This window comes from Dermochelys coriacea, chromosome 2 (genome assembly GCF_009764565.3).
Source record: "Dermochelys coriacea isolate rDerCor1 chromosome 2, rDerCor1.pri.v4, whole genome shotgun sequence".
NCBI lineage: Eukaryota > Metazoa > Chordata > Testudines > Dermochelyidae > Dermochelys > Dermochelys coriacea.
Genome location: NC_050069.1, coordinates 222,475,434 through 222,493,400, shown reverse-complemented (window position 1 = coordinate 222,493,400; position 17,967 = coordinate 222,475,434). Strand labels below are relative to the sequence as shown.

At 41.8% G+C, this 17,967-nt stretch overlaps 1 protein-coding gene across 6 annotated transcripts in view; it reads left to right on the top strand.

The window, feature by feature from the left end:
• DYNC1I1 (dynein cytoplasmic 1 intermediate chain 1) overlaps positions 1–13,032 on the top strand; it is a 267,273-nt gene extending 254,241 nt beyond the window's left edge. For all 6 annotated transcript variants that reach the window (XM_038391986.2, XM_038391988.2, XM_043509264.1 and 3 more), the window contains one exon: positions 11,962–13,032. In XM_038391986.2, coding sequence (XP_038247914.1) covers positions 11,962–12,072 — 111 coding nt within the window. In that variant the 3' untranslated portion in view covers positions 12,073–13,032. The remainder of the gene's footprint in view (positions 1–11,961) is intronic.
• The last annotated feature ends 4,935 nt before the right edge of the window (positions 13,033–17,967 follow it).

The window sequence follows — 17,967 nt, the reverse complement described above, 5'->3', positions numbered from 1 at the left end:
AAAACATCCATTCTTGGTTTCAAAATCACCAGTGATGGAGAATCCCCCAGAACTTTTGGGTAAGTTGTTCCAATGGTTAATGTTCCTGGAGGCTGGATAGCATGGAAGAACAGCACTGGCCCAGAATGGGATGGGGTCAGGCCAACCAGTAGATGTGTAATTCATTTCTTTTTCTACGTGGCCCTGGCCTGAATTTCAAGCTGCTCTCCTCTGGTAGAACCCCAGAGGCAAATTCTCTTTCCATTGCTGCTGCCCCTGTTGACACAGAGGGGGATATTTATATCCCCAATGGCCCATTGAGTTGAATCTCCAGAAGGCTGACTCCAAGCATTCAAAAATCACGTCGGCCCTTTCTCCCCCAAAATCATGAGATTTTAAAAAATAATAGGTGTTAGGGTTTATTTGGTTTCTGGTTTTGAGCCCTTTGGATTCACATTTTTCAAGCTTTTCTCTGCAACCTTGAGGATCAGAAACATCCTTTTTTAAATTAATGCTGAGATTCTAATGAGCTTTAAGTGAATGCTGAGAGTCACATGGCTCCAGGATTTGGAACTTTAAGAAAAAACATTAAATATCCTGAGTCTTGCACTAAAATTGCAGCAGTTGGCAACACTGAAAAATGGAAATTGAACTGGAACTGGGAATCTTATAGGAGACAGATGACATTGGGGGTGGGGGAGAGTGTTTCACTCGGGTTGTGAAGCACCCGATACGTTTATAGTGCTGTAGAATCTATTAATAATAAATAACTTGGAAACCCTTGCTCCCCAGGACAGCCCTACTGTGGAGGCAACATGGGTACAACTGTGGAGGCAACTGTGGAGCCTGGCAGAGCTGTGATGTTGTCCCTTTTACCCACATACTTAGTGACTGGCCATTACATTTAATTAAAGTAGCCTCATATTAGATTCTTTGTGTGCCTCTGTTTAGAGGGGAGCTGCCTAGTAAACATTGAGTGTTCTCCCACTCCCATTGAAGACTTCATAGGTTTCAATGGAAGCAAGTGCAGGTATGGAAAAAATAGCCATGAAATGGGTAGTCAAAGCCCCAGTTTCACTTTGGTCAACCTGCAAGCCTTATCCTCCATCTTTTGCATGTCAGAGCCCCCATTTACACACATGCTTGGTGGGCTCAGTAAGGGGGATTGCTTTCTGTTGAATGCTGACAGCAATTTGCACACCCTTCCACTGCAAAATTAAACCAAGCAATGCACATGCTGGGAGCCCATTCCTGCAGGCATAATTCACCTTCTTCTTTACCCAGGTGACTACGCCCACTGACCTCATTGAGATTGTTCATGTCCATATTGTGTTTGATTCAAAAATCAGGAGATTATAAGACACTTCTGAGATGTTTAAAAAAAAAATGACCCAAGGGAACATTTCTACCTATAAGCCTACCTCCTTGTGGCTGTTCAACCCTTTTCTCCATAGCGCAACACTAATTCAGGCTGTCAGTGTGTTCATCATGTCACTTAAAAATAACAGAAGAGATTCTGTTTTAAACTACAGCTTGGAAGTTAATTTGTTTGAGATCCTAGATGTAAGGTCTTTGTAAGTATATATGGCAGACTTTGAACCAAAGCTGCTATTATAGGTGCAGCTGGTGGTGCTGTCTGTAGCTAATGTTGCCCAACACTTCCCAGTTTTTAATTGCTTATAACTTTACCAATTTTACAGGCTGAAACTTTCCGTGCTTGGCATCTGCTTCAGGGTGAACTTTTTTGGAAAGACAGTTGCTCCATTTCCAAGTTTGAGATTAGGGAAAAGAACATAGGGGGTTTTTTTGTTTTTGTTTTTTAACATGGGCAAAACTTTAACAGCTGTTTCGTTGAAAAGCTTGAGCGTCTCCCTGCTTTAGAGCAGCCATGCAGCAAGGGAAGCTAATTTAGCAGGGGACAATTTAGCAAATTGTTGGCCTGTCGTCAGGGCTGTGTCTTTTGCTGCTTTTGTGGAAAAACACACCTTGGAAAAAAATCTCTTGAAATTTGATTACATGATCCTATACTATTTCTTCCCAGGACTCCTGTGGGATGTGGACTAAGGATGAATCAGGGTTGTGTAGTGATGCAGGCTATTTTCAGTGGAACCCCTTCCTCATTTGTTGCAGAAGTTGGCAGGTATGCAGTAAATGAAGCAAGAAGCTGCCCAAGATGAAAGGATGGGCTCATGGTTAAGGCATTTGAATACTATGGTAGAGAACTGGGTTCCAGCCTTGCTTCTGTGGCATCATTCCTGTCTGAAGCTAGGCAAGTCATTTAAACCAAACTTTTCACAGGTGGTCACTAATTGTGTGTCCCTTGTTTTCAGGGTGCCTGACTTGAGACCCTGGTTTCTGATTTGCAGAAGTCCTGAGTGCTAAAAGCCAGTGGTGGATTAATGCATGGGCCCACAGCCTATTTGGGGGTCCCTGCAGGAGCCCCAGAACCTGTGTAGAAGTGGGGGGGGGGCAGATGGAGGGTATGGGGTGCCCCACAGTGGCCAGGGTTCCCTAAGTGGCTCTTCCCACTGCCTGGCTCTGGCTTCTGGCCTGGTGAGGGGATGGAGCAGGGGAAGGGGCCCACCTCAGCCCTGCACTAGGAAGAGGCTGGCACCACTAGCAGGGGCTGCACTTCACAGCAGGGGAGCTGATCAGCCTGCTGTGAAGAGCAGCCCCTGCTGCTCTGTGCAAGCCAGAGACTGCTAAACCCATGTAGCGAAGTGGGTGGACATGGCCCTTGTGATTCCAGCACCCCTAGGCCCTCAGGCTGTGGAGGGGCCAAATGTTTTGTGCCCAGGGCCCCAATAAACCATCCTCCGCCTTTGCTCACAACTGTAGCTGAAGTCAATGGGAGCTGTGCTTTAAACATAGAAAGTGCTATATAGTGCTAGGTACTCTGAAAAAGCAGGTGCTGGACATGTCAAATTGGGTACGCAAAGTTCCTGCTGGTAAGAGCTCACCTTACCTGATCACTCTGGTTACAGTGTGTACAGTAACACCCATTGTTTCATGTTCTCTGTGTATATAAATCTCCCCACTGTATTTTCCACTGTATGCATTCGATGAAGTGAGCTGTAGCTCACGAAAGCTTATGCTCAAATAAATTTGTTAGTCTCTAAGGTGCCACAAGTCCTCCTTTTCTTTTTGCGGATACACACTAACACGGCTGCTACTCTGAAACAAAGTTCATGGCCGCTTAATAGCATGATCTTAATAGCTCCGTGCGTCAGTTAGGAATATAGGAATTGCCATTCTAGTTGAGCCCAATATACTGTCTCAGACAGTGGCCAGCACCATTTGCTTCAGAGGAAAGTTGAAGAATCCTGCAGTAGAGATGTGAGATAATCTGCCTCCCGTTTTAGGTTGCTCATTCCCAGAATGTAAAATGAGGATATTACCTCACCTCATGGAGACGGTGAAAATAAATTAATATTTGTGAAGCACTCAGATACTGAAATGTTGAGTGCCACAGAAAAGCCTTTAAGCACAGTAAAATGAATAGAGTGAAGTAAATAAGACCTGGGGCCGCCCATCGACCAGTGATGAGATAGCAAAACATTGAATAGCTGCTAATTCAGTGAGCATCATCCAGCCTGTGCACTGAATAAGACAGAGGTACTGTGAAGAAAATAGAATGTGGTCTAATGTATTTATAGACCATAGCATAGTTCATATACACAAGGGGGCAATCGTAATACTGGCATTTCCTATCTTTCGAGTGCTTGGCTTTTCAACTTTAATGCTCTTTTAACATAGTTGTTTGTGTGTAACATATGTATAGTTCACAGCCAATGTTTGAGTATTTTCTGGATGTTAGTGTTGCTCCAACAGGGCTATGTATCAGACTGAGGAGTTTAAGTTTAAGCAATCAATATTCAAATGTTCAGTTTAAAATCCAAACCCATTACAGAAAGAGAGAAAGAAAGAAATTGTTTTGATCATTAAGTCTTCACACGAACACAATAATTCTTTTTAAAGTTGTGTTTTATATGAAGAACAAAATGTACAATCTAATAACTTAAAAGCTATTACTTCTGTCTTACAGAAAGAATCAAACTTCACATAAATTATATTTTGTTTCTGTTGGAAGATAGAGGTTAAGTATTTTGGTTGTGTAATCTAATCTTTAATCCTTTTTTTACTAGTATAGCACTAGTTAAATCGGATCCTGCTGGAAGTAACTCATAGCAGACGTTAATCTAGATGAGGGCTAAGTAATGAACTTCACAGAAGGCTGGTGTATACTGTGTCTGTGACACTAGACTGACCGCTGTGTGTAGAATAAATGCAGTATTTAGGCTGCTTATGATATTCCAGTCCTTCAGTTAAGTAAACAAATATATACACTCCAGTGTAGCGCTGTATCCTTTATGGTCTAAACACTATATCTTATTAAAATCATCTGCGTGCAGTATGCTGGCTTTGAGTTCTTGCCAGTGGTTTCATCCATTGTTAACAGTGATGCTAGGCTTTCCCAAGAGTTAAATACAGTGGTACTGTAGTTATGTGAAAAAAGGTGCCCTTGGTTACACTGGTGGCCATTTCACTGCGTATTACCTCCCACTTTGTTTCCATCCATATGTGTGGCATAGGGAGTTGTCTGGAAAAATATAGACATTTTTCAATCATATTTTATAATTGATTGAAAAAAAATCATAGGGAGTGGACTGGAAAAATATAGACCCTTTTCAAACACACACATGTATACATATGCTTTGAGAAAAATATCAAAGGCATTTTGCAACTGAGTTCAGTAGGGCAAGCTCAGGCCCAAAATGGGGGTGTGCATAGAAATGTTTGTATATATAGATATTATTTTCACTTTGACGTGCAGCATTGAAATTCGGTGATGAAGTACTTATTCACTGAATTTGGATTGGATCGGATGCCTTAGGGTGAGTTATAACTGTCTGGATTTTTTATGTGTAAACTTACGGGCTTGATCCTGAAAATGCTACACTTCACACAGAATGCAGGATTGGAACAATAATTAGAAAAAAGGTATCTAACTAGAACACTCTGTGTAATATTTATATTTTATCATCTTAAGAATATTTTTCTCAGCCATTTAATACATTTTCTCATGTGGAACTCTATTCACAAAGTGTTTACAATGAATTTATTTTCAATACAGCACTTCATTTTATATGATAATATGGATAGCATTCTATGTAGAATAAACAAAGTAATATTCTCTTGTGGTTAGAGGGTTTTTTTTTAAATGACTCCATCAAATTGAAAGATTATAATGATGCCAATAAATCACACAAAGTATTTATTCTGAAGCATACCATCTTAGTCATTATATCTTACCATACTTACTGTATTTGACAAATCAAACTAAAACAAACCTGAATACTTTTCATGTCTTAATTAGCCACTCTTCAAAATGTGTTAACCAGTCCTTTTCAAGCCAAGCATAATTTGGTCTGAAATGGTTTAGAAATGAGAATACTGAAATTCACAATTCAGCTTAGTTTTAGTCCTTGTTGGATTTGAGATTTTTGTAAAGAGAGCTCTTGTAGGAAGAAAGGCAGAGAAGCATGGAAAGACGCCAATAAAAACCCAACCACAACTCATAAATGATACTTTAAAATATTTTAAAATGTAGGCCAGTTTCTGATCTCCATTACATGGTGAAAGTCTCTGCGTTCCTACCATGTAACTGAGATCAGAATCTGTCCCCTTATGTGCAAAAGACATCAAATAACCAATTATGTTCAGCACACACAGAAAATAGCTTATATACTGTGGAGGGAAATGATCTTTTTATGATTCTGGTTTTAAACCTATATGCAGGGGATGCATGTACAGACACTGGAGAGACCCATGTAGTGTCTTGCTCCAATGGGAGAAATGTATTCAAAAGGGCTAAATTCTCCTGTCAGAGACATCCTTGAGCAGTTCAGCACCACAGTGAACTGTGGACAAGCTCACTGTCCGTGAACACAGGCAGTCCACAACACAGGCAGTTTGACTCTTAGCTTAGCTGGCAAATGGCTGGTGCCACAGCTGGGCAGGGCATAGATTTAAGCATGAGATTTAATCATTTAAAATAAATGTAACTAGAAAACGCAGGCCTCCATGCCCCCCTGGAAAGAGGAAGGGAGCTTGTTACCATTGCTCCAGGGTAGGGGTGAGAAAGCTGGAAGTGCTGCCTGACCCTCCATAGGGACTCCTCAGTGTTCAGATTCCATGGCTGAATGAAGGAGGAAGGAGTTGCCAGGTTTCCATCCTACACCCCTGAAAACCCTGGGCAAGGTGGCACAGGTTACAAGGTGTGCAGGAATTGGGGCTGATTTTTTTTTTTTTTTCCCCCGCTATGGTTTTCTCTGCCTCCGATGTGAGGTTTCAGGTTCAGCGATCATTAATGGAGTTCCTGGTAGTGCAGGACACAACTCCGCATGAACACAGCTTGTTTTTGGAACATCTTGGGGAGCCTTCATGTTTAGGGGGTGGAAGCTGAGAGGTCATCCACACATGGTGATGGGGAAATCCTAGCCTTGGGTGAAAGAATTAAAGCAACTCTGCAGGTGGATACTTGCAGGTTCCATTCTCCTGCCTACGAAGAACCAGCATTGCGGAGAGTTAGCCCAGCACATAAGGTGCTCCATTGCTACTTACCAGAATGTGCACAGACAATCCACCTACTTGGAACTCACATCTGAAGCATTTGTTTGTGCTGGGAGACCAAAGTCACGAGACAATCTTTCAGCCTAAGGTAATTATCATGTTATTTTTAACAGCCTATTCAATAGAAATGTCCGAAATTTTGCAAAGCCAAGGATCATGTATTGTCTGTGTTGGCACCTCTAGCCAGTCACATTTACTGTCACTAAAGGATTAAGTTGCCAAAGAAATCAGAAGAGGTTGCGGCATGTCAGAGAAGGGAAAGGAATGCCATATCTTTGCCTTCAGTCTGAGCCACGCTACCTTGGCGGTGCCATATTATTCGTTCTTGTCTTAAATTCCGCTCTGATTTACACCACACCACCATGCTGACTGAGGCCGCTAGCCTGAGACACATGGATACAGATTTTCTTTGATTAGAATGACATAGGGGGACATACGGTTAATGCTGGCACAAACTGACTGAGATTGTGAGAGTAAAATCTTCCAAGTACAGGCAGAGCCATATTTATGCTGGCACAACTCCACCATAGAGTGAATTTGGCTCATAGTGTTCTGAAATTACCTATCCACGTCCCTGGTGACTCCATATTAGATGGGGCTGCTGCTAATAAAGTACTGCATGCTCCTCACAGCAGGAATAATTTTTTGTGGCTGAACTAGCTTTACTTTAAATTGGGTTTTGGAGACTAAGGAGTTGTAAAATGTTGTCCTGAAGACGCTTTGTTTTTGGAATTTTTTTTTTTTTTCAGAAGTGGTCAGAATCCATAATCTACCCCCATTCAATGTATGAAACCATCCCACCAATCCATGTTTTCTTGCTGAATCAAAGATATAATTTAACTTAAACCTCTTTATCTGAAATCACAGTGGTAGAGCTAGTGGGGGAAAAATAATCCCTAAAGTTTGAGGCACACAACTCAGTTGCTAAACATCAGATAGAAACAGGTTGGAATCTTTATGATCCATTTGATACATAGGTATGTATCAGTCAAGCAGGGCTGGGTTTCAATAGGCTAAAAATAATGTAGGTTTATTTAGGTTACAGAAGTAGAAACAGAGTATTTTTCATCAGTGTTTCATTTAGAAACAAAATGATTTTTGTGATGCTGAAAAATGCATGCTACACGTAGCAAGAAACTTGTAGTTTGAGAAAAAAGAGAAAGGGCCAAGTATGGCCTCCTAATTGAATGCCTGCACCCAAAAGCAAAATTTAATCCCATATTCAGCCCCATCATACTATCTAAGGCCTCAATCCTGCAAACAAGTAAGCACATGTGTAACTTTGCATACATGAGCAGTCTCATTATCTGAATACATAATGTTAGAAGTATGCCTAAGTGTTTGTAGGACTAAGACCTAAAGTCTCTGGTAGAGATTTTTCAAAGCTCTGCAGGTGATTTAGCTACCTATTGTTCAATACTTTAATGGGCAGTGTATGGCTAAATCCTTCACACTCATTTGTAAATACCAACTTCTGTTATTAGTATTGCTATCTGACCATTTATACATATAACATTATTATAGCTAGGCTAGAGTGAAGTAAAAAGTTTAGTTAAGTGCTCGTAGGAGGTGCTTAGCTTATCATCATGAAGGGGCTAAGAACCTAGATAGATACCATTCACTTTCTTTTTCTGCTCACAAAATAGCCATAAGCCGATGGCAATTTATGCTAATATTTTTATTATCCAAATATACTCAGACACTAGCATTTTTGGAAAAAAAAATTACTGTGTGTAATACACATGAATATTTGAAAATTCTAGTGGTGTTGCTTTGTTGTAAGTGGAGGGCAACAATAAAATAGCAACAGTTGTGAAATATTCAATGATAAAAATCCTGTAGCTTTTCATAGAAACTTTGAAAAAAGTTGGCCATCTCTAGTTGTAACTGATCACATAAGCCACATGGTATTGCTTCTCTCACCGTGTGTGTGTGTGTGTGTGTGTGTGTGTGTGTGTGTGTGAGAGAGAGAGAGAGAGAGAGAGATTGTTGGAACTTTTGTGGAAAATGACTGGAAAGGGGTATGTGCATGGCCCAAACAAATTCATGTAAAAATGTGAATGGATATTTATAGGTGTTGTATGCATATTTTTCCAAGTCTAATGTTAGTTTTGCAGATCTTTCAGTTTTTAATCATTGTACAGTAGTTATTTGTTTATACAGCACCCAACATTGTGGCAGGCACTGTATAGAAAAAATCCAAAGACAAGGAGTGTAATTCTGGCTCCACTGAAGTCAATGGAAATGTTGCCATTCATTTCAATAGGGCTAGGATTACAACCCCTTTCCCTACTGCTGTCCCTTTCCACTGTAAGGCCATCATCCTGAAAACAGTTGTATTTGCAGAACTGGGCCCTAACATTAGACATAAATCTGTACATGAATTGAACAAGCAATAAGTGGAGTGAGATGAAGGACAAAAGTTGCAGTAATAAGCTCATGTATCATTATTCTCATTTATGGTATGTGTACATCTGGATGGTTCCACCAACTTTTCTTTTATTTACTTTTGTATGGTAAATGCATGTACTTCACTCCTTTTGGTTTGGTTTGGTTTTTGGGAAGGAGGTGATATTTCAAAAATAAGAGACTGACCCTGTAAACACTTTCTGCTCAAGGTGGTGCTTACTTCTATTAGTGAGAATTTTCAGGATCAGTACCAAAGTTGTTCTGACAGCCTGGCATTTATTTATTCTATAGCCTATGTTGTGCAGGAGGACAGAGATGATGATGATGGTCTGGCCGTACACTCCTATGAATATGTATAATTTTTTATTAAAATTCATTATTGTCTTTATTTCTTTTCCAATGTAACTTTACCAATTCACTTCCTGACCTGTATTGTACAAAATAATGCTCTTTAGATTGGTCACAGTTAAGTTGCAGTGCAGCTGTTACTCAAAAAGAAAAAAACATAGGGACAGAATTGCCCCTGTTTCATTATTGAATGTGTTTGTTTTAGTATGTATTTGGCTCTTTTCATATTTTGATGCAACATGTTAATAAAATTACACTATTATGCTCTGCAGGAAGATGAAACCCTTTATGAAAGAAGCATCAGTGGGTTCAGTGGTAAAGCTTTTAACAGCTGATCTGAGTAACACTGCAGCTGTGTTAGCCTCTAGGGGCCCTACTCTGATCTTGTATCTGTGGGCACGTATTGCAACTTAGCTTGTAAAATCATCTCTTGCATGGGTGTGTAATCATGATCAAGCTTTCAGAGCTGATGTTTCTGCATACTTGCCTCCTTAGCTTTGATTTTTATTTCCTGCAATCATATACTGTATGCTCAAAGAGGGCAGATCTGTCTTTCAAATAAAAATAAGAATAGACCCATTTCTGTATATGCTTTCAAACAGCTAATTCAAGCTTCTCGCGCCTTGAGTGTTGGACTCAATTCCTGAGTGCTTTCATAATTACTAAAATCAAGGAGAAAATATGCAAAAAATGGATATTAGAAATTCAGGGTTAAAAGTGGCAAAAACAGATTGTGAGCAAAGGCACAATGTTACATCATTCAGTATTATCACCAGCTGAGAGCTGTCCTAGAAAGACTGCATTCTTTGGCATAAGCGAAATAAATATTTAACCAAAGTCCAATAATCAAAATACATAGAGAAATAATTCTAGTTGAAGCTCACTTTTCATACTGTAGCTGAGTGGTTTGAATACATGTTATACATGGATGTTTTTAAAAGTCAGCATGTTTTTCCAAATATTCATTGTTTAATTGCCTCCTGACTGAGGGCCAGATCCAAAGCTGAAGTAGCTGGAAAGACGCTCATTGACTCCAGCGAGATTTGGATCAGGCAATCAGGCTTCACCCTGCACACACTTACGTAGGTGATTTACTTTGACCGTGAAGGTCGTCCACATGGGACTCCTACTCACATGCTTGCACAATTGGGGCCTTGAACATTAGTACATATAATATACTTTTTTTCTCAGCTTCCATTGATATTGATAGTTGCCTGTGGACATTGAGAGACCGGTTAAACTGTTTGTCATCAAAAAATGCCTGTTACAGTTCTGAAATCTACTATTTCTAAACTAATCTTCCTTAAGTGTGAATAATATTTGTTACTTTAAAAAAAAAAAAGTAGTAAGCTTTCAATTGAGCCTACATCAATTGCGTATTGGACACTCTGACTGGATCAGTTATTTTCTTATTAGTCTGTGAAGTGTTCCTCATGTAATGTGCATAAAATAGCATATAATAAAACTGACTTACTAACAGCCAACCTAGTGTACCATACTGTTTCATGTCTTTAAACATTTCCTTTTTCAGTACCAAAAGCTGCATAATGTCTGTAAACAGTTCCTTTTTCATACTAACTTCCAGAGAAAGATCACAAGCTTTAAGACAGCAGCAAATACGTGCATGGTAAATTTAGATGCTTGTTGCCATTTTCTTTTATTTGAGTCAATAAAAAAGTATGTTCAGGAAGTTTGAATTTTTTCATGATTATATCAATCCCATTTTGCATTCTTGCTCAAGAACAGCAATGTTGGATCGAACTGGAAAGGACTGCAGCATTATTTTGCTATATCACTAAAACATTCTGTCTGGAAGTTCAGTCAGATCAGTAAAGCAATATTTACTTGGTCTGCTTGAGCAGTGTAACATTTTTATGAGGTGTATTTCTATTGTAACTTATTTAACATTGAGGGCAACTAAAGTAAGCATAATTTATTTAGATTGATACTGGAAGCATTAATGAATTTTAGAACAGTGTAATTCTTTACCTAAAGACTGTGTTATCATATGCACGTAGGACTACGTTTTCGAAAGTATTTAGGGGTCTAACTCCCATTGATTTCACCTAATTACCTTTAAAAATCTGGGCCCTTGGCCCCAATCTTGCAAATAATTATACTCAGGATGAGTCTCATTGACTTCTTTGACTCACCTTTGTAAAATTAAGCATGTGTGTAAATATTTGCAAGATCAGGGAGGGCCTTGTGTTGTCTTGAAAAATATCAAATATACTAATATAGGGCCAAATTTTGCAGTCTTTACTCAGAAAACACATTCATTGATGTCAGTTAGAGCTTTACTCAGGTAAGGACTGGAGAAATGGGCTTTAAATGCAGCAATTATTTCCAACTGATTCTAAAGAGGGAGATGATAAATTTTGTCCTGAAACCATGTCATTGCTTTATAACTGCAGAAGTAAACCACAGAGTTCTTTTGCGAGGGCCCCATGCTGCAGTCCTTAATCACGCAAAACTCACATTGACTCTAGGAGGAATTATACATGAGTCAGGCCTGCAATATTATCTTTGCACTGCAAAGTATTCTCTTCTTGTGCATACCCACTTCACCTTTTCATTTCATTTATTTTCCAGCTCGCTGTTCCACACAATGACGAATGGACCCGTTTTGCTCGGACACTGGTTGAAATCCGTGCCAACAGAGCGGACAGTGAAGAAGAAGGGACTGTAGAATTGTCTGCCTAGAGAAAAGGAGGTTTCCACTGTTTTGTAGCGCAGTATCTATCCCCTGTTGAGTATGCCAGTTTTTGGTGTCAAATCAGTATCGCTGTGGCTTTTGATGCCAGTGTCCCTGTCAGCATTGCTTAGAGAGCTCCATGTTAATCACAATGCGCTTTACGCAAGGCTGAGAATCTCCAGAGCAGTTCCATACTTTATATTTCTGTCTGAAACGTAAGAAAGAAAAGACAAATCAAACCTTTATGGGTTTAGCTGTTGCCTTTTAACTACTTAGTAGCTGTATTTAATAGCTAGAAACCATGGTTAAACTTGTGCTCACATGCACTTCTGGCAAAGTCCTATTAAATCCATATGAAGCCAGATATGATTATGTGCAGATGTGGTGTGCTTCATGATATGGGACTGGGCCAAAGACGTTAGATGTGGTGTTTCACATGGTGACTTACATTATGAATGGATGTACTATACAAAAGTTGCTGCTCCTTATTTATTGCGGTGTGCTGCATGGAACATATTTATTTGAAAGCATTAAAATAAACGATCCTAAAGCATGTGCATAATGAGAGCACTGCATTGTCTCTGTGCTGCTGTAGAGGCTACATGACCATTCAAATATTAAAGACGTAAGATCTATAAATGTTTTGTTTGAGTGGATGGAATGATTTTTTTTAAAATGCCTATTATTTCTAGGCAATTTAACAATATTTCATGTACAGTTGGTCGTTGATATTTGTCATGGTAACACAGGCTGACAAAGAATTGTAGTTCCTGAGTATGACACCAATACTGCCAATAAACTTATTCTGGAGCAACGTGGTTAATCCTTTTGGGCCAGCAGTACTCAGCATGTTAATCACAGGACACTGGCTAGGCACTGGGAACATGTGACTTCCAAGAATTGCAGAATGCTCATACAACTGCTACGTAAACAGATACCTTAGGCTTTTGTTAATGCATTTACATGCATCAGGTCCTGCTACAGAAGTCTAGGAGAACTAACCTTTGTCACCTTCTAGATCAGTGGTACTCAACCAGGGCCCTCTGGGGGGCGGGTCACAAGCAGGCTTCAGGGGGTCCACCAAACAGGGCCAGCGTTAGACTTGCTGGGGCCCAGAGTGGAAAGCCAAAGCCCCACCACATGGATTTGAAGCCCAAGGCCCTGAGCCCCATCACTTGGGGGTTGGAGTTGAAGCCTGAACAATGTAGCTTTGTGGGGGGGGGGGGGGCCTGGCAATTGCCCTATTTACTACCCCCTAATGCTGGCCCTGGCTTTTATGTGCAGAAAAAACAGTTGTGGTACACATGGGCCATGGAGTTTTTATAATATGTTGAGGGGGGCCTCAAAAAAAAAGGTTGAGAACCCCTGTTCCAGGTGTTTTTTTCTATGTATATCTGTGCAGTTAGACATTTCTGCTCTCTGCTGCATGCACAAAGAGGGTAAGGTAGAGAGCTCTTACATGTACTGCCCACTTATGCAAGGGTGGGTGGGGGGAAAGGGTTGCAGGCAGCATTTTCCTTTCACCCCTGTGCAAGTAGCATGGCAGGATGCCATGACAGCATTCAAAAAAGCACTAGAATGCAGACTTGGCTAATGCACCAGCCCACACATCTTGGCCCAAAGAATCATACACAAAGGCAGATTCCATGGTGAGTCAAACTAGGGCAAGTCTCTGTTCTGAAGTGTTCTGTGATTGGACATGGCTGCGAAGAACAGAGTTCGAGGATATGCTGCTGCCTGCAACTTTGCAGTCAGCATAAAGCAGGACCAATTGTGTCATGTAACTAGTCTTAGACCCTGCGCCCACCAAACATGTGTCTAGCATTGTATCAGCCAACTGTGCTCCATGCCAGGCTCAAACACAGGACCATTTGAATGTGGACCAGCCCTATGAGTGTCTACATCAGTGTAATTTACACACAAGGTGACCAGATAGCAAGTGTGAAAATCAAGACTGGGGGAGGGGGTTAAGTTGCTGATATAAGACAAAGCCCCTAATATCAGGACATCTGGTCACCCTACTAACACACTGAGATGGCGAGCGGAAGCTGTAATCAGATTTCCTTACACTTGCACTCACTTCTAAGCTGCCTCAGCCTGCATGGTAGAAGGCCTTTTTAGCCCTATTGGTAGGGCCCTACTAATGTCAAAGTCCATTTTGCTCCATTTCATGGTCAAGGGTTTTAAAAAATAATTTAATTATTTCAGCTACTTAAATCTGACAGTTCAGTGTTGTAATTGTAGATAGCCTGACCCAAAAAGTTGTGTGTGGGTCACAAAGTTGTTATAGTGGGAAGGTTGTGGTACTGCTACCCTTGGCACTGCCTTCAGTGCTAAGCACCTGGAGAGTGGCAGCTGCTGGCCAGGATCCTAGCTCTGAAGGCCAGAGCTGCTGCCAGCAGCAGTGCAGAAGTGAGGATGGCATGGTTTGGTATTGCCACCCTTACTTCTGTGCTGCTGCCTGCAGAGCTGGGTCCTCAGTCAGCAGCTGCTGCTCTCTGGCCGCCCAGTTCTGAAGGCAGCAGGGCAGAAGTAATGGTATGGTATTGACACCCTTACCTCTGTGCTGCTGCTGGCAGGGCGCTGACTTCAGAGCTGGATGCCCAGCTCTGAAGGCAGTGGAGAAGTCAGGGTGGCAATACTGCTATCCCCCTAAAATAACCTTGTGACCCCCCCCAACTCTCCCTTTTGAGTCTAGACCCCAAATTTGACTGGTCTCCCCCCCCAGAAAACCTGTATAGGATAGGGTAAAAGCACACAAAAGACCCGATTTCATGGCCTGTGATGCCTTTTTCATGGCTGTGAATTTGGTAGGGCCCTGCCTGTTAGATGGCTACTACACATGGAGCTATCTGCAGTACTTGCAAATCAAACAGATAAACTAGTCCTGCCCAAGGGAGCAACAGAGAGTACTTCAGAGTTTGACATCTTCACTCCCCCCCATCCCAATCTATGGAATCCTGCCCTGAGTGACAGACGTCCTTTCGCAGAAGGTGCACTAGACATTGAATGTAAGTGCACTGGTAAGTCAGTCAAAGAACATCTAAATGATGCCCCTTGCACACCCAATAGAGTACAGAAAATTGGAAAACAAAGGTGAGGCCTATTGGGCTTCCAGCGGACAGTCCAATAAATCCAGCATTCCAGGCACTGGGTTGCCTCTAACTGCCCTAACAGTGAGCTCAGGGGCAGGGGAGGTGTTTTTCTGAATATGTTGTTCCCTTCTTTCCAATCATAGATGAAAAAACTCCCTCATCCACTGTGCAAGTTAAGACTAGCCAGTTCTGGCAGTGCATTGTAAACTGCTGGCAAATTTGCCTCTCCTTTCTCCATACATTACCTTTCAGTTTTGAAACCTAAGGGGAAAATGCTGCATGTTTTGCCTTCCAATCTCTCGCACCTTCATGGCTTTAATAGCTTGTAAAACAGTTTTAAGAGAAACCTCAGACGACTCTTCAGGATTCACTGCTGTGCACTCTTGGCATAGAACACTGCTCCTCCTGGCCCCTGGCAGCAGGCCTAGATCACAGAGAAGATGCTCTTTCCTTTGGGGACAGCAGGCTGAAAAAAGAGGCTTGGCCCAGGAGCTTCAAGCAGAAGAGGTCCAGGCCCAAGGTCAGGGTAGAACATAACAAGGTTGAGACTAAACTATTGCTCAGTCCAGGAAGAAGAACGTTCTGCTGCAGCGTAAAGCAACTGTTTGCCAGACGTGCATTCACTCCACCTCTCATGGACAGGCTGGCTGTATGGGCTTCTTTCTTGGCTACCCATGGTTAAAGCTTCGAGTCTGTCACAGAGGTTGCGGATTCCATGACTTTCTATGACCTCAGTGACATTGGGGCCCCACAGCAGTTCAGCTATTGCAGCAGCAGACCCCACTCCCCCAGCCCTGCAGGACAGTGGGGGATCCTCTGGAGCTACCCAGCCCCAGAGGGTGGCGGGGACCCTCCCCCCCAGCTCTACAGGGTGACAGGGGCTCCCCACCAGCTCCTAGCCTGTGGTCAGGGGTCCCTTCCAGCTCCCAGCCACTGGGCAGGGGGCAATAGCTTCCTGCTGTTGCATGCAGTGGGGCAGGGTACTGACCCATCCTCCCTCCCCATTTTGTCAGGGATAGGTCATGGTTTCTGTGAATTTTTGTTTATTGCCTGTGACCTGTATGTGATTTTTTCTAAAATTATCCATGGCTGATAATCTTCTGAGACTTCATATAATCCATTTCCAGACAAGTATCTCAAAGGTGAGCCCATATATCCCCAGAGCATTCCCACATTTGCTCAGGATCCCACTAAACACAAAACTCCACTGTTTCATAAAAATGAAGCCACCCCTTCCACTCCCAACATGCACCTTCCACCAACAGCCATCCTCAGACAAGATGAGTACAACAAACATTTGTGGATCACTACATGGTTGGTATTTAAACAGCAGTTAGGCAATACAGTATAGACTACATCTGATTTCATTTGTAATCTTTCCTTTTCCCTCTACATTTGTACAGCCCTGAGCACACGCCTATTGGTCAAGAATGAGGAAGAAAAAAGTATCTATACGCAATGGCTGCAAACCATTGTTAGTGGGTCTATTTCTTCTAGACATTGCAATGGAAACAAGCCTGGAGAGCACAGCAGCCTTTTAGATGGATCCAGAGAGGACACTGAAAACGTAAGGATAGCATGGAAGGAACATAGATGATTGTTAGAGAAGCAGACACTTGAGATATTAAGGTGGGGGCGGAGGACGTGACAAGTGTTGTGAAAACAGGGGCAGACTTATGAAGAGATTTAGAGGCAGGATGGGCAGTGGGTGAGGCTTGAGGAAGAGGGAGCTAGTGAAGATCTTCAGAACCAGATCTTCAAAAGGTATTTGAGCACCTAACTCCTACTAATTTCAATACCTAAAAACCTTTGAAGGGCTAGGCCTTACTTCCTGAACTCTTGAAGTCAATGGCAAAAGCTCCTTTTTTGCTTCAGTGATGCAGGATCAAGACCTTAATGAGGAAGAGACCTTGGTAAGAGCAGTTTCAGCAGAGAAGCCAGAGAGGAGAGAAATTCATTGTGGAGTTGGAATTCAAGGCAATAGCTGTAAATGGTAATAGGGTTTACTTCTCTTGCCACCAAAACACAGCCTCCTCTGGGGTAAAATGGGGTAACTATTTAAAAGTGCACACAAATGCTAAATAGGAATATGAAGAGGACTGCCCTATCTAGTTGAAGCTGCCAAGGTACCGCAATTAGCTAAGCTGGAATTTGGCCAGGACACACTGTTTAATGCTCCTATTCTTAATAAAATACACAAGGGGATTTTAATGATTTCAAGTGACCAGGCCCTCTGCTTCACGGCTCATCCAGAACATGTGAATAATATAATGGCAGCTGGGCAAAGAAAGTGCTTAGCAGATCAGACTAAATACCATGTCATCGGTTTGAAGGCACTTTTGGCAGCTGCAGGTACAATGTGAAAGGCTTGAAAATTTAGTCTTAAATTTAGCCACTGAGATGTAGACTCAATGTATTTGTCTAAAGCTCTTATTTAAATGAGGATAATCAAGGCTAATGCTTCAGATTTTGTCCTGGATATTTTTAGTAAAAGTCAGGGACAGGTCACGGGCTTCTGTGAATTTTTCTTTATTGCCCGTGACTTTTATTAAAAATATCCATGACAAAATAGGGAGCTCCAGGGGCCCTCCACCACCTGTGGGGGCTTGAGCGCCAGGGTCCCCTTTCCACCTTATTTTCAGAGGGTGCTGATCACCGATCCTGTGAAAATCAGAACCCTGTGAGGTGTCTCAAGCTGGGCATCCAAAATAAGGACACACTTTGAAAACACACAGGAGTCCTTGCCCTAGAATGTGCAAGGGGAACACTGCTGTGGGTGGGAGGGGGAACCCTGCAGCTCAGAGCCAT